Below are 21,377 nucleotides of genomic sequence, written 5' to 3'. Positions count from 1 at the left end.
GGTTAGCATTAGACAGGTACATCCCCGGAGCTGTTGATGAAGATAGCTAGTACCACGCTGTAATTATTCTATTACTTGTATTACTTTAAATCGTTGTAATGAAACCTTGTAAAACTATTACTATTAATGCAATGTTTTGTTGTACTTCGATTACTATAATGCATGTGTTGTGATACTTGACATGACGTCATCCATCCCAGAACGTTTCCGCCGTTCCGGTTTTGGGGTGTGACAGATTGGTATCAGAGCATTGTTTATAATGAGCTAAGTATATCAATTCATAAAAGATATACATCCTATAAATACAAAAGGGATAAAACACTCTGACCAAGAATTATACTTTAAAATATAACCATATTTTACCAAAGTATAATAACATCCAGAATCTAAGCACTTGAACAAAAGTATCACAGGAAGAACAATAATAAAAGTCTTCGGATGTTGAACCCTATAGTCAAACCTGGGCAGTTATGTAATCCTAAGCTGGAATAAGTGTAACCTGATCAACTACATTTATTCGAGGTGAGATGAACGTGTGCTCTGGAGTGATAGTGGTGTGCAACAGGTCTGAAACTTACCAACTAGGATTGTTAGAGCCAAACATAAAGTTAAAATACTATAGGAGTATTTTAGAACACTAAAAGATTTACACTAAACCCAGAATCATAATTCAAAGACGACAACCAAACAAGAATTAAAATACCATAGGGGTATTTAGCATACATAGATAACCTGGTGTGAGAACTAAAAGATCCTTATTGATATACCTACAACTAAAGAGGGTGTATTTCTAAGGTTATATATAATAAGGATCCCATAGGCTAAGAATGTGTGGTTTCGCTCTATTTCCTTTTCCTCGTTGGGATGTGGTCCTAGAGTAGTATCACGTATTCGAAGGCCTATCGGATCTAAGCTATATATGATTTGTATACCATGTGTAATCGTAGCAGTACTCGATATGGATCATCCAGCGAAATGTTAATAATCTGTTAGGATTCTTTAGACATTTCCATTCTCGCACGAACCCTGTAGAAAACCCTACCCACTTCAGTGCATAACAGAAGAGTTGATTCTGACCCCAAAGAAGTTAATTGAGAAGATTTCCAGTTCGGAAATAAATGAACTAGGGCGAGACTATTGAATTCACCAAGTGCCTATATCTTTTAGGGACACCAGTGAAGAGATTCGCCTAAACTTCCGAGATTCCAATCATCTATCATGAAGTGATGACACCCATAGTCGGAGTCAGAAGGACGGCGGAGTAGAAATTCAATATATCCATACGCGAAGAGAATCTTAGGTAACTACCCGAAGGAAACCAACGCCGATTCCAGTCAAAGATACGAGTCAGACCGAGGGAGCCAGTACGTGGAACCCAAGAAGTGTCTTTTCCTCGTGTTCGTCACGCTAATACGCCCATAAAATAATACAATTTAGTGAGTTAGTGGTTACACTACTCACGCTATGTGTTAGGTAAATCGCCTTGTTCCCGTTGCCAGTAATACGCTTAGAGCGGATCCCCACACCTCTGTGAGGTTGTTTTGCCATAAGTCGTCATGAGCCTCTCTTTCCGCAGTTTCGTTCCGAACCGTTCTCAAATCTCTCCAGGTCGGAGAGTGGAACCTTCCCAGTATAAAGGTAACTTAGTAGGAACGACTCGCATCTTATGGCCTTTTCCGATATTCACACACTCCTACCTTGATTACCAAGACTACATCATAGGGATGTAGGTCGACGTTCAAACAACCAATACTCGAGGCACGGGAAAAATATTATGCCTAATGCGTTCAGGACAGAAATGTCCAGGGTTAACCATTGTCTCTCATTACCTTGTATTCCTTTCCGTGTAGGAAAAACCATGCCACCGAAGAAACGTAACCAATCCACAAGCAAGAAACCTACTCTCATATTCGATGAAGCTACGTTTCAAGCTGCATTCTCGAAAGCCGTAGCAGCTATCATGGCTCACCTGAATGCTAACAACGCCGATGTTAGCAAGGTGACTAGCGGGATTCCTGATCCTAGTAGTGGACAACAAAAACCAACCTCTGCATACCCAGCCACCCAGGAACCTCACTCAAATCCACAGAAGAGAAAGATCAAGATTGAGGAGGGAAATACCTCGGCTCAAGGACCTTCCGATGGGCAACAAACTGAGGCAGTCTATACCCCTGTCAACCCTTCCCTCCCGACTCCAAGAAGACCGTATCTAGGAGACCTTCCCCACTGCAGCAAGTGCAGCTACCATCATCATGGTGCCTGCCGGGAACTCTATTGTGCTAGGTGCCACATGTTGGGACATACTGCTCGCGTTTGCAGAACCCCGGTTGAGTTCATTACATCAATCACCAATGTGGCGACCCGTACAGTTTGCCACCTATGTGGTAAAATGGGACACTTCAAGAAGGACTGCCCAACCGAAAAGAAAGACAAAGACATAGAAGAAGCTTGACACTACTGCTTAGGGAGAAGCGGCAAGGAACTCATTAGATTTTGGTACGTCTCTCGATCTAGGATAACCAAGCTAAGAACAATAAAAGACTAATTCAAATGCAAATTCTTTCCAGCAAGGCGAAAATCACAGCACTGTTATAAAATTTAAAATTCATTAGGTAAAACTATAGTGGCTAAACATATACGTTACGGCTATGTATATTTAAGATGGACAGACCTAGAGTGAGCGAATGTCGCCTCATCTCCTGTTCCTCGTTTGGTTGTGGATTTAGGGCGGGGTCGCTCAGTCAACAGTCCTCCCCACCTTAAATATACATGACTAGTATATCTGAGGCGATTATAGAAATGCCTTGTGAGTATTCATTCACGAAAGATACTCTATTCAGAAACACTTAGAACTCTTTATAGTTCCGCGTCGACTCTATCGGTCCAAGTATCCGCGGTAGTGATGCCTAGGACGAAACTCGAGACGCCTAGAACTAGTGTGTCTGGTCGGCACATGACCCTATCGATCTTCATTATATATACATCATGTCGGAATGTGCCAACTTCGACGACTCTATTGATCATGGTTTGACTTCGTGCAACCATGTGTACATTCTTAGTGCTGTGTAAAAAGAGCTTTCTCCATAGCCATATCGGCAAATAAAGGTTCTTCCGAACCTAAATCTAACACAAATAATCAAACTTAATACGATCTGTCAATCGTCCCTCTTATCTCAAACCTTCCAAAACACCCAAGGGAAGATACCATACACTGTTGACCGACCCCTCGTGGTCAGATAAACACCAAATCGAAAGACACTGTAGATACTTCAGGAAACGACAACAATCCGAGGCATACCTCTTAGATTCCTCCGGGAGATCCTTCGCACCTTGCACATCAGGTTCGTGAACCCAGAAGATAGAACTCATGGGACTGACCGCTATAACCAGGTATATGCATAAGAGTGGCATATAATTGAGATCAAAAAGATTTAAGGTGTGTGTTTCCTCCCTATTCCCTGTTCCTCGTTGGGTGTTGGGTTTGGGGTGGAGTCGCACAACTGAACATCCCGCCGACCTCAATTGTACACTGCTCGCATACACCCGGTATTTGTGGTTAGGCTAGGCATGAGCCCTACCACGAACCTCTTAGCAAAACACTTTCACCATATTCCATAACATAGGAGCCGAAGTCAAGAGAATCACTGCGGGTCGAACGAGGAAGTTCCGAGCGATGAAACCATATACCCGCTAGATTTGACCTAGACCGAGAAAATTCAGAACCTTCGTAAGAGTAGTTGCATGGAAATGCTTTAACTACTCAGACACCTCGTCCATCAGTCATAGTCAAGTGGTGCTTATCATCCTCCGCCCTCTCGCATGGAGGAAATCGTTGTCGCCCTGTAGACGATGAATTACACTTTCCGAAGTGAACACTAGGATACCGAGAACCACAGGATAACCTTCGCAGCCAAGAATACTTGATAAAGTGCGAACGTAGTTGCGTTAAGCCTTGCGACCCTGATTCCGAAGAGATTATAGACTCGACACCAGCCTTGGTGTTAGTCGAGGGGTTATGCAGGAGCATGCACTTTCCACGATAGAATGAACCACAGTCTTAGAGATTCCTTGGACTGTTAGGTGTTCCACGAATACTATCTCACGCAGAGATAATAGAACTACCTCCCGAGATAGTCCAACACTCGTCTAGTGAAACCCTATTTCCCCGATCCTCAGGGTTTCCATATCTCAAGCATCGTTAGTGCAGGTACATTTTGCACGAGTTTGGGATAGACACTCTATAGCAAACAGATAACCATAGTCGCGCAATCCACACAGAAATCTAGAAAGTCTGTATTAGCCAATTGACAGAAAACATGAAACCAAAGACCCCTCGAGATTTCTAAGAACCAACCTGAAGGACTACACTACCAGTACGAGAGAGAACGGTAGGAACTTCGGAATGGCGATCACGCCAATGATGGTCTTGCCATAGAAGTACACTATGTTCTAAGTACTGAAAAGCTCTACCCTTCCGAGAGCATAAGACCATCCAAAAAACCTTATGGAGACATGGTCCAACCCTTTTCAGACCACTACTACTTTCGGATATACCACAAGATTCGCATTCGATCAATCCACTTCTTAGACTTGATACGTGATTTCCCGACAACACTTTTCGTGCCTCACACATCCTGATAGAAACCATTGACGACCCTGACTTCATAAATATACCAGTTGGAACCCACTAGCTACACTGGATGGAATCCGTACCCCGTACGAGAAGGTTTGTTGAAATGACAAACACAGATCAGAGATCACTTGGGAATGCAAGGACAACCACATAGGAAGTACTATCTTACCTCTACTTGGCCATTCATACCTACTTCCTTGCCTAAACTTGAATTTCGGGACGAAATTCCCTCTAATGGGGGGATAATGTGACAACCCAAGTTGTTCCGTTACATTTCCCCATCACTATTAACAGAATATTCCACTGTATAAAAGTTCCGTTACTTAGAGGGCATCAATTTAGTAAACATTCCATTTGGTTGCAATAAGCATGTCGTTAAGTCGTGATAAAAGGAAATAAAAACACAGAACACACATTTCCATTCATTTGGAAAATGTCAAGTTTTATTATTACGACCACTAAATCGGGTGCGACCAAAAGCCCCGTTTAACAGCAATATCGGGTAAAATCCCACTGATCCCCGACTCAAAACCCTATATAAGGGTGAGTGGAGTATATTGGATACTTTTTACACTCTCTCTCTATACTCTCTCTCTAGACCCGTTTTCGCCCCGAAATCGCAACCAAACGCTTCCAAATTGTAAGTCCGCTTACCCTAGCTTATTCTAAACATATTGATTTGTGTTTATAACCCAAAAATCGGACTTAGAAGCAATGGAAAAGTAGTTTATGGCCTAAGCACCTCCTTAGGCCGTAAACACCAAAAACGAGGTCAAAATGACCCAAACTTGTCCCTAATAGCTTGGAAATAAATAGGGGAATTAGCCTAGGGGTGTTTAAACACTAAAATGCATAGATTTAGGACTCAAAGAAGAGTTTACGGCCCAAGCACATGCTTAGGCCGTAAACTCCCCAAGTCATGGTCCCAAATGCACTCCAAACTCATCCTAGGGCTCCATACATAATTTAGGAACTTATCCTCTTGAGTTTAGACCCTTAAAACACTCCAAAATGAATTATTAAAGGGAGTTTACGGCCAGACAAGGGTCAAGGCCGTAAACACCCTTAAACATGCCCAAAATAATTGTTTTGTCCCCCAAATAGCCTCATACATTTACCTTGAAATATTAGGAGGGGATTTAAAGGCTTAAACACAAGCAAATGAGGCATGACATGGAGTTTACGGCCCAAACATTTATCTAGGCCGTAAACTCCACAAAACGCACTCAAATGATGGTTTTAATCCTCCAAAATAGCATCATACTTCATTAGAAATCACTAGAAAGGCATTAGGGGCTTTAAACATCCCAAAACTCTAAGGATTAGAGTTTACGGCCGTAAACTCCTTTAGGAGTGATCCCTTGGCCGTAAACTCATAGATCATGCCCTTAGAGGCCTCAAACCCACTCATGCCTTTTGGGAAATGTGCTTAGAATAAATCAATGAGCAAGCTAGAAGCATAAAACACCCAAGAATATGACCTTGGGAGTTTACGGCCGTAAACTCCCTTGAGTTAGGCCGTAAACTCCAAATTGGTCCATGTTAATGCTTTAAACCCATTCACACACTTGATACTTGAGTTTAGCAAAGTTCCAAAACTGATAAGAGACCCTTAGCACCCTCAAACGCTACCCGGGACCCCAAACACTTAACCAAAAGTGTTTTCCGCTCCTTTGAGCACGTATAATTGTGTAATTAGCATTAAATATACTAATTGTATGTGAACATATGTTATCATATGTTAAATAGTTCATTGAGTGTGTTCGAGTCCTTACGTGGCACCGAACGCCCAAACAGCACTCTCGTCGGACCTACTTACACCAGGTGACTTCATACCCCTGAATGAACCTTTTAATGTTTTTAAATGTTTTATAGGGGGGGGAATACAAGTTAAACATGCCAGTTATCATGTCAATCACATGTGATTGATAACCCGCATGCACAAGATTTACCACTTTACACTGTTTTACCGAGTGGGACACTATAATGCTTTTTACTTATTTCATAACTTTTACTTATACCGATTTATCCAAATTCATTCTAAATTGGTTTATGAAAGATCCTCTAAGGTTTTTTTTAAACATATTTTACAAAAGAATACAATTAGTGATTTTCTCTATACATAGAGGCTTTTCATTAAAGATTTCCCTTTTAGACGTATACTTTTACCTGTTAACTATTGCTACTTCGCTTATTCTTATTTTATACTCCGACTCGGTAACGCTTTCACTTATACTTATAGTCGCGTATACTTGATGACGCTTATACTTATTCACGCTCTTACTTAGTGATACGATTCTTCTTCACTTATACTTGATAACGGCTTTACTTCACTTATACTTGATAGATGTTCTTACTTAACTTATTGTCGTCTCTGCTTCGTTATACACTTATACTTGGTACACTTATACTTCACAATTCGATTATCCCACCTTGTACGCTTATACTTCATGACTCGGATGTTCCACTGTACACTTATACTTCACGACTCGGATGTTCCCACTGTACACTTATACTTCACGACTCGGATGTTCCCACTGTACACTTATACTTCACCGTATGATACCACTTGATACACACTCAAGTGTAGTTAGATGTATGTTTATGCTTGTATAGATGTATATAAATAATGATTGAAGGACTTAGGAAGGCTTGTCCTCCCTATTTCCTTTTCTTTGTTGAGATGTGGTCTGGTGGGATCGGATGTCCATCTGAAGGTCGTTCAATTCATTAGTTATATACTATGTACACGAGCATAGACATACGAGTTTTCTTCAGTCAATTCAGTTAAGAGTCTCTACCTCTAGATTAGCACTTACTTTAGAAACCCACTATCCACTGTTTTGAAAGCCATTACCCACTATTTGGGATGCATCTTCGGGACACGGCCTTCTCCGTCGTCTAGTTGGTAACCAGAGTCTCTTGTAAGGAGAGCGGACATTGTGTGTATAGATCTATACGGGATTGACACCCCCGCACCCTGACTGCTAGCTACAGTCCACGGCTTACCAAGCCAAGGGGTGACAAATGTCACATTATATAGACGCTTGTAGGGCGTCTGGTATTCTAGTGTCGGTTAGTATGGTTACGAGTATCCCGGGTTACCTTATAATTTATGGCCTTAAGGTAACGGTATTTCACCGGCAATCTACACTGCATGCTGGAAATTCATTTTCAGAGTCACACTGTTTTGACCTTACAAGATGTATCTTTCATTTGATACTGTCTGAGGTCTGTTATCTCTGTTTTGACCTTACAAGATGTATCTTTCATTTGATACTGTCTGGGGTCTGTTATCTCTGTTTGACCTTACAGGATGTATCTTTCATTTGGTACCTTCTGGGGTCTGTGTCTCCACTTGTTAGACTGAACCAGGTGTGTCGTTTGTTTGATACTTTCCTGGAGTCTATGGTTCTTTGCCTTAGTCAGCAATCCTCATTGCTGAGGCATATGATATTCCTTGATGTCGTTACTTTCCTCAATAATCAAATCCAGTATTTTGATAATGATAGCAAATTAGGGAAAACTACTTTTTACCCCACATCACTGACCAGTCTTGGTAGAAGGCTGCTTTTATTAAAGAAAATATAGGATTTTCTGGAAAGGACTCTAATACACTGAAATCTCTTAAACTATTACTTTCTTAAGTTATTTGAATGAAATGTCACTAAATGCTTATGAACTCACCAGCACTTGTAAAAATGTTGATACTCGCTTTTCAAATAACTTGTATTCTCAGGTTAGCATTAGACAGGTACATCCCCGGAGCTGTTGATGAAGATAGCTAGTACCACGCTGTATTTATTCTATTACTTGTATTACTTTAAATCGTTGTAATGAAACCTTGTAAAACTATTACTATTAATGCAATGTTTTGTTGTACTTCGATTACTATAATGCATGTGTTGTGATACTTGACATGACGTCATCCATCCCAGAACGTTTCCGCCGTTCCAGTTTTGGGGTGTGACAAAATCAGAGAACGACCAAAAGCTTCTAGAGACCGGAAAAAGAGCTACGCATATAAGAGAGGAAAACCCTTGAAATTCCAGGTTAGCAACCACGTTCTGTTGAAGCTCTTACCTTGGAAGAGCATGATACGGTTCGCAAAACGTGGAAAACTAAATCCATGGTATATTGGGCCATTTAAGATTCTTGCAAGAATCGGCCCAGTAGGTTACAAACCTCAACTACCTCAAGAACTCAATAACGTGCACCCTACCTTCCACATGTCTATTCTAAAGAAGTGTCTATCTGATAAGCCTCTTGCGATTCCACTCGATGAAATCAAGATAAACGAAAGCCTACACTTCGTGGAAGAACCGGTAGAAATCATGGATAGGGAATTCAAAAGAACGAAAGAAAGTCGGATACTGATAGTGAAGTTCCGCCAGAACACCAAGCGAAGACCCGAATTCACTTGGGAGCGAGAAGATCAGATGCAATGAAAGTACCTGCATCTTTTCCCTAGTTCATGAGTAGTCACTATAGAAATAATTTCGGGACAAAATTTCCTCTAATGGGGGGATAATGTAACAATCGGTTATTTCGGGTCAATAGAAGTCAGTAAAAGTCGCACTTGTTCAAATAAAAGTCTAACACTTAAGTTAAATTATATATATATCGTTTTCGGTTTAGGGAATATAATCCGATACCAAAACCGAAATCACTTCATTTATGGAAGTGATGGCCGAAAACACTTCCTTTATGGAAGCCATAACCGAAATCTTAATTGCGAAACACTATAGGACCGAAAACACTTTGTTAAGGCCCATTAAGGCCAAAAACGCTCCCTTTTATATATATATATATATATATATATATATATATATATATATATATATATATATATATATATATATATATATATATATATATATATGTTTAGCCGCAAACACTCCTCATTTCTCACATTCAAGGCCGAAACCCTTTCCGTTTCGCTCTCAAAACTCATCCGTAAACAACATTCATAAGATTTTACCCAGATTCCTTCAAATCTCCTTATTTTTCTCAAAAACATTCATACTTTCCTTCAAATCTTGAAGTTTTCACTCAAGAACACCAAGAACACCTTCAAATAATTCCTAATGATTTTTGTAAGTATTTCTTACATAATTTAGTGTTGTCTAACACTTTAAATCACTATTTAAATTATTATTTAAATATTTATTTTGCTAAATTATTATTTAAATATTTATTTCGCTAATTCAAATAATTCCTAAGAATTTTTGTAAGTATTTCTGACAATCCCGCACCTAAACTGTTAGCTACAGTTAGACCGGAAGGTATGGGTGACAAATGTAACAACATTCCGAAGCCTGAAGAATGTCGTGCAGGCTACTAGTCATTTTAGCATGGTTATAATATCACTCTCATTAAGCATTAACTAACCATTTTGGTTTACGGGACAAACATAACTTTAATGGTTTTATTTTAATAATAGAACTACATTACATTACATTATAGTACATATAGTGGATTCTAGGCACATACATACAAAGGGTTTTCATACAGATACAATACAATACACTATTTTCCCAATACAATACACTAGTTTCCTGATACAGTACAACATACATTTCTAGGAAGCATTCATTTATATGGTTTTATTTAATAATAAGACTACACTATACTATTTTAGAGTACAATAACAAACATACATTTTGGTTTTAAGGCCTAAGACTACATTTCATTCACAAAAGAAAATATTGGATTCTCTGGAGGAATACACTAACATTTTCAAAGAACAAAGACATACTTCTAAAACAAAAATGCTTATGAACTCACCAACTTAAATGTTGATACACTTTCAAAATCACTTGTATTCTCATGGAATCAGTAGACAGATACACTTACAGGTTTTGAGAAGATGGAGCATCATAGTGACACTTCTTATAGTTTTTGCTATATACTTTTGGTGTCATACAAACAATGTTACGAACACAATATAAACTCTATATTATCAATACAATGGTTGTTACTTTGATTAAGATTATTTAGTTGTTGTAATACTGTACATGACATCATCTGCCCCCGAACATTTCTGCCGTTACGGTTTAGGGGTGTAACAATATGTCAAAGAATTTAGACTTGTGCTCTACTTCCCCTTTCTCCCTTAAAAACCTGCAACATCGCCCTGACCTTCACCTCGAAATACCTCCTGATTCCGATGATGACAACCAATACACTCTTGGCACTGGCAGCGGTAGTGGGGATATAATAGGTCGCCGACCACGGGGTTGCCCTTCTGGTTTAAAAAACAAGCCAAAACCACCAGTGATCATCACTTGGGAGATCACAAATACCCTCCCGACACACATCCCTGAGATAAATAGTGGATACGGTGTCTTTGAGTGAATCGTGAATTATACCAGGAAGCGTCAACGTGGTATTTGTATAGTATGTGATAGCGGCATCGTCAACAACGTTAGTCTTTGGCAACTTGCAGCGGTTGGATCTGTGTAAGTCCCCAAAATTGCTTGTGTATCAATCAGATCCAATTGATGGTGCGGAATCCCAATCAATTGGATGATGTCAGATCAAATAAAAGAGAAGGAGAAGAAGAATTAAGATGAATCTATGATGTATTAACGAAATGAATTATGCTCCTTACAATAGATTCTCTCTCACACACACTTCTTCTCTCTAACTTTCTCTCTCTACAAGATGCTCTCTTCTACCTTCTGATCGTACACTCCCACATGCACACTCTATTTATATGGACCTCCAGCCATACACATGTGTACAGCCGCACACCCTGTGTACGGCCGTACACAGGATGTGCGGCCGTACACACGTGTACGGCCGTACACAAGGTGTGCGGCCATACACACGTGTACAGCCGTACACACAAACCGCAAACACATACAACATTACATAAAAATATATTTTCCTAGAAAAGCAAAGTATAAAAAGTAGCTGACTTTTCTTGTTAATCTTCGTTGGGAGCTTGGCTTCAACATTAATCTTCAGATTTCTTCACAGCATCAAGATGAACATATGAATCTTCTATGAATGACTTCATCTTGAGCGGTTGGGCATTTCTTCAAGATAGCGCTTTCAGCATGAGAATCTTCAAGAATACTGATTCTTGAAAGATAGCGCTTTCAGCATGAGAATCTTCAGAGAGAACAAAGAGAACGAATCTTCTGGATCACTTCAGCAGGTTCATAGATAGCAACAGATTGAGCGAGGAGGCTTCAATGCAATCTGTGACATAATCTTCAAGTACATCTTCACCATGCTTCTGGGGTTGACAGATGAATGTTTAAAAAATAATCTTCATTTCTTGCTCCTCCGAAAGCGAATTCTTCGATGATCACGGATGAAGCCTTGACTCAAAAAATCTCGATACAGTCTCCATGAGTCTTATCTATACCTGAAATCACTTTTCAAGACAAAACAAAACTAAAAGAAAAATTAGCACACAAAAAAATATTTTTGGATTTTCTGATTTTTCTGAACAAGAAATAACACTATTTTTGGATTTTAATTTTCTGATTTTTGTTTGATTTTTGAATTATTTTTGATTCTCCCCCTAAAATTTGTGCATAGAGAAAAACTATGAACAAATTTAACAAAAGTAAAATGATATCTAACTTTAAGAATGATTTGGGATCAAAGTTTTTAGACAACCTTTATCCACTTGTCGGTACCTTCTATCTTCACATTTTTGTCTGGTCGATCGTCGGTATTGTTGTCCACTTAAACACGAAAAATTGTGACAAAATTAGGACATACTATAAGTGACAAGATAATGTGATCCTAAGTTCCTAGATATTGTATCTGATCCTAAGTTTCTAGATACTATATCTTAAGGACCATTCAGCTGACGACGACCAGGGATATTGTTGTCCACCTAAATTGAGCAGCGAGATCTATAGACAATCTTTGAGTGTTCAATTTTAATTGTACTAGAACATGTTTCCCGCTTCCTGATATGCCCCATTAATCAAAGACTTCTAGAGTACTCCTTATATCGGGTGAGCAGACAATCATTAGGAGAGAAGATAGATTCAGATTATTATCACTTATAGTTTTAGAGGGATTGAGAAGTAGAAGGTTGCATATACTGTGTACCAGGTCGGATTGTTAATCACGCAAAGGAGACAACATTTGGCTAACAGATAAGAAGAATTTCATAGATATAATATGCAGAGAAATATATTTGCATATGTTGCAGTCCAGGTCGGATCTCTTTCAATCACGCAGAGGAGGCAACATACGACTAACAGTAAGAAAGAAAGAAAATAATTTTCTACAGACCTAATTCATCGGAATTTACCAGTCGCCCCATCAATACCGGAATTAAGGACATAATCCACACATCGAGGAAAAGTTAAGTCACGGTTCCAAGTACGGGTTCAATTAATGTGACGAGTAGATTCCAATATATATCTCCCTGCTCAACCTATACAAGCATCATATTGTCAGGCTAAACGAAACTATCTAGGTCAAGATTTATCAAGTCTCTAGATTGATGGTTCGGAATCCCAATCAATTGGATGATGTCAGATCAAATAGAAGAGAAGGAGAAGAAGAATTAAGATGAATCTATGATGTATTAATGAAATGAATTATGCTCCTTACAATAGATTTTTACACACACACACACACACTTCTTCTCTCTAACTTTCTCTCTCTACAAGATGCTCTCTTCTACCTTTCTGACCGTACACTCCCACATGCACACTCTATTTATATGGACCTCCAGCCATACACATGTGTACAGGCGCACACCCTGTGTACAGCCATACACAGGGTGTGCGGCCGTACACAGGGTGTTCGGCCATACACACGTGTACGGTCGTACGCACAAACCGCAAACACATACAACATTACATAAAAATATATTTTCCTAGAAAAGCAAAGTATAAACCAAATTTTTGACCCAACAATCTGTACTCACCCTCCACTGTGGGTTTGAGATACTCTCGTTGTCTGGTTCCTTCTTACCACCTCTAGCACCACTAGGGCCACCCCTAACTATATACTTGGCGGGTGGATAAGGACAGATTCTTGGTGGGAATATCGTCGGAGCTCTGATTGCGTCTGGGTCGATGACTATGATATCAACATCTTTCACAAATTAATTAAAAATTAAAAGGGCATAAAATAATTAAAATTAATTTCATTAAGGCATTTCACAATTAAAGAAAATGAAAAATATAAATTAAAAGGGTATAAAAGTAATTTCAAATGTAAAGGGACCAAAATAACTAAAAATATCCAATTTTAAACAATTGATATACTAAATTTCTTTTTGAATCAAAAACATATAAATTTTCTAATCATAGACATCATTTTTGCAATTTTGTCAATGTTATAATTTGAGATGAGGACAAATTGGTGTTACATGCATGTGTGGGGTAGAGTTAGTTTTTTAAACAATAAAATTCCTTTTAGAAAGGTGGGTATGGACAGGTGTTATTATATGTTATAACATGTGAACACGACCCTGTTCCCCGTTATTAGGTGTTATGAGATTGGTGTTACTCTCCGATACCACCATAACACGTTATAACTTTTTTTTTTTTTTTTTTTTTTTTTTTTTTTTTTTTTTTTTTTGTCATTTTCCTAATAACGTTTGCCTACACGTGCTTATCTTCTTGCAAGCGGGTCTATAACTTCGATTCCTTTTCATTCAATATCTGCGAAAATCACATTGGAACTTACAGCATCGAAAAATGGCAGGATTATTCGACAAGCAAGCAGATGCATATTTGGATGCACGCCCAACTTATCCCGCCGACTGGTACACCATGTTAGCTGATCGGACTTCCTCTCATTCTCTTGCCTGGGATATCGGAACCGGCAACGGTCAGGCGGCGATCGGTGTTAGTCTTTCTTCATCCCCTTCTCTATCTCTTCCCGTTTCTCCAATCTTTTTTCGTTTGTTATGATGATCTCTCTCAAGTCAAGGATTCCCAATTTGCTTGAAAGAAGCTAGACTAGATCCCATAAACTGTGAACCCTATCAGGTCAACGTTTATTCTAAAACTGATACTGTTATCCAGGTAGCAGAGCATTACGATCAAGTGATTGGTACCGATGTGAGCGAAGCTCAATTGAAACTCGCCAAGCCCCATCCTCGAGTCCGATACCTTCACACTCCGCTGACTTTGTCCGACGATGAGCTAATTAACTTAATCGGCGGTGAAAACTCTGTAGATCTGGTAACCATAGCTCAAGCCGTACACTGGTTCGACCTCCCGAGACTCTACTCCATAATCAATCGTGTTCTACGAAAACCAAACGGTGTATTTGCTGTTTGGGGGTACAACGACTTTGCCATAACCCCTGAAATTGATGCAGCACTTAAGCGCTTCCATGAAACTACGATTCCTTATTGGAATGACAAGATCAGTTATGTATTTGATGGGTATCAGTCGTTGCCTTTCCCCTTTGAGAGCGTCGGATTAGGGTCTGAAGGGAGCCCATTGAAACTTGATATACCAAAAGAGTTAGCGTTTGAGGGCGTTTTGGGGATGTTAAAGTCTTGGTCGGCGGTGGTGACTGCTAAAGAGAGAGGAGTTGATTTGTTGTCGGAAAGTGTGGTTAAAGAACTTGAGAATGTGTGGGGTGGATCGAAGGTGGTGAGGCATGTTGTTTACAAGGGTTTCATGATTGCAGGAAGACTCCGTCGCTTGAAAGCTTGATGTGATCCCACCAAATGGTGTGTGGGTCTTTTCGTTTGCATGTGACGTGGAATAACATTTAATAGTGGAAACTATTTTGTTTTAACCAAAACTTATTGGTCGAATGAAAATTCGTGTTTGCTTAATTTGTATTTTGACAGTGATTTTATATTTTTATTTGATGTTTTGGACATTTTGGGATTTTGGAATAGGATTTTTGTGATAAAAAGGTAACCAATTTTTAAAAGTGTTTAAAAATACATCCAACTATAAAAAGCTTTTTGTAATGAATAATTATTTAGTTTTTTAAAATACCATGTAAACCTGATTCATTTCTTCTTTATACAAGACACATTAGATGGCTGATGTGGCTAAATAAGTTGGCATAGGATGTTGAGTAGGTTAATTTTTAATAAAAATAATAAACTTAGGGCATCCACAATCCATTGAACTCTATAGAGTTTATTGAATTATCACATCATTTATTAAACATCTATATAACACTACTCCTAACTTATTAAACACATATTCAATCATAATCATCACTTTATTACTTCTATTGAACCATTCAATGATCATTCAACTCATCCATTCAATTCTACTCTATATCATCACTCACACTTCATTCATCTCTTATTCTATTCTAATCATCACCATATTCAACTCTTATACTACTTGCATTGTGGATGCTCTTTGTGTCTATTTTTTTAGTGGGCGAAGAGTAAAAAACCATAGTTCATATTTTCTCTCCTGGGTATAGGACGATGGAGTGTGGAACACGAGAAACACTGAAATCTAACAAACGATCTCCCTTAATCGATTAGAAGGAGCACTGAAACTAAACAAATCGACAGTAAGTATTTCTAATTTTTGCGGGTATCAATCGGGAAGAAGAACGATTCCAAAAGCAATTTATGGGTTTGTTTAGGGTTGCAAATCGCCATTTTCTTAGTATATTTTGAGAACCATTTTAACACATTGTAATTTTCTTAATAAGTTAACCATTTTCACGTGTAATAAGAAATTTTGGTAAAATCGTTTTTCTAGTTCATGTTGAAAATGCTTGTTTATTTTGTTCCTGATGTAAATGACTAGTTAGTTGTTCTTAATGAAAATCCCTAGTAATCAACTATGATTTTTATATGTTTCTCATAATCCTGAAGTTTGGCGGCTTATCACTGTGGAGGTGTTCTTTGAAGGTGTTTTTATGTAAGGTCCCTTCGAATATTATATTGGACGCTTCGTATTGGTAACTGAAATTGACTTTGCTTCCATCGATTTCTCCCGATATCAAAACTTCCTACAAACATTGGTAACCTTGTCGAAGTAGGTACTATCAAGTCTTGAAAAAGAATCTAAATTTAGGGTTGAGGGTATTGGCATTTGACAAGGATTATTCAATATTTATTGATCATGCTTATGTAGAGTTAATCTTTACATTTACAAAGTACAAGATAATTTGACTTTTTACGTGGGGGAAGAAGGATTGAATGTTGGTGAGGATGAGGACTTGTTTTTTTTTTCAGACAATATATCATTGGATCTTGAAGTAAAAGATGACGTGGTCAGTTTCAAAAATACCATATGGACTCCTTTTTTGAGAAAATTATGTGGTGACGATAAAGTATAGTCTTAAAATAAGGCAGTGTTTCGTGATCAAATTCCTTGGAATCATTTGGTCCCATTGAAAGGGATGAAGTTTGAGAATCCAAAGTAACTAAAAAATTTAATTACCACTTATGTTGTAGCAAATAGTTATGATCTTTGTTATGAAAAGAATGATTTTTCATGTTTGTTGGTAAAGTGTAGAAAAGGAGGATAACCTTTTAGACTATGGGTTACTTGGATGGTTCAATAGCAGGACCGTTCCAGACATATTTTGGGCCAAGACGAGAGAGAGGAAAAAAGACCCTTAAAATACACAACTTTCATTAACCTTTTTTATAATAACTCAACAACTGAAATACAACTATTTATACTAGCTTCTAAATATAACATTTTCGACTACAAATATCCATATATTTAAAGAAAAATACTTCTTTTAGCTTTTTTAGCTGCAAAATTATTAAGGATATCTTCAACATCGATCTTATCTAACATATCATTAATAAAGTCGATAAAAATTTTCGGACCCTTTAAAAGATGGGCCCTAGATGGTCATCCCAATTGCCCACCCTCTCTCTAGGGCAGGCATGTGTAAGAGCATACCTTCCAAATAAAATTTCTTATTGATGCTTACAACTATGCTAGGGAATTCAAGTTAGGTTCTTTAGTATCATATGCAGAGATAGCTAAACATTATGCAAAAAGACATTTTAGAAAAGCCATATATAAGTTATAGTGAAATACAAGCTAGTATCAAAGAGAAGTTTAACCTGCAAGTGAGTTTGGATTAATGTAGGAGAGCAAGGAAAGAAGCAACGAATGAAATGGAAGGTACTTTGCAGGAACATTATCCAAAGCTTTGGAGCTACTCTAAAGATATTAGAAGATTTAATCTTGGGTTAACTGTTAGTTTACAACATAATAATGTACTTTATAAAAATAAGCTTTTATGAGATTTTAACATAGTTTCTGGAAAATGTTTGAATTTATGCCCATTTATAGCAATGCACTTTATAAAAATCATGAAACACCCTAAATTTTCATTTAAAATCACATTAATCTCATTAGCACAATCACAAAATCCTCAGTTTATATCAAGTTATCAAAAACACATGTTCAAAACTTGTTTATAACACAATCCAGGACCCTTCAAAACAAATCTCCAAACTCGTGTGTGTACAATCAAGCTGGTGCCTTCCTGTGATCCTGAGAAGTACCTAAAACACATAACACATAACACGGTAAGCGCGAAGCTTAGTGAATTACCCAAAATACCACACATACTCATTAGCCTCTCATGACTACTCAAATAAGACCCTTCGATTAATGTGTGTCAATGGGACCCTCTAGTCCCAAAACTCAGGTGGACCCTCCGGTCCTAACTTGGTAAGCTCAAAAGAATCCACATCACAAATCACAAAGACATAATGTAGGAAATCACAATACTCAATATAACACATAAGACCCTCCTGTCACACAAAGATTACGACTCTAGGTAAAGTATAGTGAGAAGACTCACCTTAAAAGCAAGCAAGCAATAAACCTCGTTCACGAATCTCTGAACTAGCCTCTGCCTAACACATAGGGTAATTATCTCTAATTAACACTTAAATCACGACTCTAAATAAACTAAGTTATTTTCTCTCTCAAACTCTTGGGTTGGGTAAAAGACCATTTTACCCCTCCATGGTCCTCATAACCCCTGTCTTGACTAAACCCTAAAGTCAACAGAAGTCAACACTTGAGTCAACAGTCCATGTTGACCCTACTCGCCGAGTGCATCTACGTGACTCGCCGAGTCCCCATTATTCCTTCAAAATTTTCTCAAAAACCCAACTTAATTCGTCGATTTGTCTCATCAACTCGTCGAGTTACCCATGTCCAGACTCATTGGGGATAACCCTAGCCGACTCGTCAAGTCAGCTCATCGACTCATCAAGTCCCTTAAGTCTGTTTTCTCATTCAGAGTTTTAAGGTAGAAACACCACCCCAAACTCTAGATCTAGCCTCCCAAGGTTAAGATACCACGTAAAGCTACAAGCTTTACGTCCATGCAGGTCTAGAAGGGCTAAACTCATCAAAAGAAGGCTTCACAAGGACATTAGCTCATATAGGTTGTCCTAAGCTTGATAAAGCTTGTGTCTCTCGGTCCAAGGGACCTCCTATTGTCCAGATTCAAAGTCTCATCTCCATATCATGCTCAAAATAATAAATGACTCAAAAAGAAGCTAGAAAAGCCATAAACTCATAAATAAGGCGATCTAATGTTAGAGTGATCAAGGTAATGCCTTGTTACCTAAAATAGGATGCCAAAATGAAGTAGATAATAGATCCTCAGCCTCCCCGTTGATCTAAGCTCCTTAATTCTCAAGCCTCTTCAAGAATCCCACCAAAATAAGCATCTTAAGCCTCACACACTCAAGATAGGGTTTAGTTCACTAGTGTTTGTACTTTGGATGTGGAGAGTGATGAGGGAGGCAGGATGGAGGCTTAGAGTCCTTAAAATAGGGTGCAAAACCCGAATAATCAGGGTTTCCTCAAACAGCTCCAACTCGCCGAATTGGCCTCTCAACTCATCGATTTGGTCATAAAACTCACGCGACCAACTCAGCCTCTACTCGACGAGTCTGGACCTCCAACTCGTGGTGTCACCTAGCCAAAATTGAATATATAATTAATAAAATTTGTACCTATAGTTCGGGATGTTACAATTCTCCCCCACTTGAATTAGATTTCGTCCTCGAAATCGGTCCGTAACAACCTATAGCTTCGAAATTCATGACCCGAGAAGCATCACCAAAATATTTCATATCATACAACGATCTCCCTTCCAAGACAACCGAACCTAACCAGGAACTCCCAATCCTGAAGCAGGATGGACCCCTCTATTGCTACGGTACCAATTTTGACTCTTCGAAACCTAGAAACTCTAGTGGTCTGTCTCCCTGCCAGACCGCCCAAGCAAGATATCACCATGTTAATCGTTCATTGAATAACAGACCCTGATAACACACTGTGAACTCTGATTTTCTTGTTGTGACTAATGGAAACAAGACAATAACCAATAATTGGCTACCGATCACTCATGTAAGATATACCAATTGATCCAGATCATAACTTAAAGGAACGGAAGGTTCGTATCTCACCAGGGACCCACCACCTGTACTGCCATCAGAACCCATCTAAATAATGAACCTCAATACTTTGTCCTCGGACACAAGAAAATGATCATGCCCGCTCGGAACTATCCTCTGACATCTATACTCATAAGCCCTAGCTTCCTCTCAACTACCTCGAGCAAATACTACAACTCCATCTGAATTCGCTTCACCTCCGAACTCTGTCGTCTACCATTCACTAGTTCCATGCGTCTCGTGGTCCTTCCCAAACCAACAAACTGGCCCACTCAGGTCTAAGACATCATCTGGAACCCATTACCTCTCAAGATTGTGACAACCCGAAATTTTCCATCTAGTTCAGTCAATCACTTCAATTAAAAGTCAATTACCCTTCTAATAATTGATAGCCAATTTAAAAGTCCATTTGAGTATTTTTAATAATTGTTCTCGAAACGAACGGGTATAAAGGAATTAAATTCTAGGACATCGGGATAACAATGGAACAATCAACGCATTGGATTAGTGTTCACGGCCAAACAAAGTGTGTTTGGGCTGTGAACTCCCTTAGGGCCGAAATCTCATTGGCTTAAAATGGAGTTTACTCCCCAAACTCTCCATTTCCAACTTCCACCATCAAGTTTACTCCCCATTCTCTCTCAACTATCATCTCGTCTTTAACCCGATCTCCCGAAAATGTAAGTGTTTCTCGACTTGATTTTTTGCTATAACATAACACCTAGTGTTATATATATCATTTCATTCATTCAATTTTGTGTTTTACTTAGATCTTCAAAACACCATGAACACACACTAGTGTTCTTGGACCTTAAACACCAATCAAGCTTCTATCTTTTAAGTGCACTTGCCCTAGCTTCTTGTGTGCTTAATATGAACTTAATAACACTTGAAAATCATCAAATAACACAAGGACAAAGGAGTTTACGACCAAGGATGTTCTTGGGCCGTAAACCCCTTTTTAAGTGGTAAAATGGACATTAGTCCCTTCCTAAGCCTTGGATTCCAACCTCGAACCTTCCTAGAAGTGTTTAAGACCTTAAACAACAATCAAAACATATCCCTAAGAGAGTTTACAGCCGTGAACATATAAGAATATCGTCATTTGGCCGTAAACTCCACAAGGTGGTCTTATTATGCCCATAATGCTTTCCTAAGGCTTGGACTTGATCATTTGATGCCCAATCATGACTTGTAAGACCTCAAAATACAATTTGGCACTTAGTACCATGAGTTTACGGCCCTAAACTCATGGGGAAATGGTCATGGGCCGTAAACTCCATAAAGGGGTGGTTCATGGGCCGTCAACTCCAATGCCATGTCATACAACCTTTAGGTGCAACCCTTTGGTACCTATAGCACTTGAAT

At 38.7% G+C, this 21,377-nt stretch overlaps 1 protein-coding gene and 1 pseudogene across 1 annotated transcript; both read left to right on the top strand.

The window, feature by feature from the left end:
• The first annotated feature begins 10,705 nt into the window (after window positions 1–10,705).
• Window positions 10,706–13,725, top strand: LOC145002750 (AT-hook motif nuclear-localized protein 23 pseudogene; annotated as a pseudogene).
• Window positions 13,726–14,233: 508 nt separating this feature from the next.
• Window positions 14,234–15,463, top strand: LOC145000813 (S-adenosyl-L-methionine-dependent methyltransferases superfamily protein). Its single transcript, XM_078960096.1, has 2 exons — window positions 14,234–14,469; window positions 14,650–15,463. The coding sequence occupies exons 1-2, from the start codon at window positions 14,320–14,322 to the stop codon at window positions 15,289–15,291; spliced, it is 792 nt and encodes a 263-aa protein (XP_078816222.1). The 5' UTR covers window positions 14,234–14,319; the 3' UTR covers window positions 15,292–15,463.
• Window positions 15,464–21,377: the final 5,914 nt, after the last annotated feature.

Source organism: Lactuca saligna, chromosome 6 (genome assembly GCF_052625555.1).
Source record: "Lactuca saligna cultivar CGN05327 chromosome 6, ASM5262555v1, whole genome shotgun sequence".
Lineage (NCBI taxonomy): Eukaryota > Viridiplantae > Streptophyta > Magnoliopsida > Asterales > Asteraceae > Lactuca > Lactuca saligna.
This window is presented reverse-complemented; position numbering and strand designations above follow the sequence as displayed.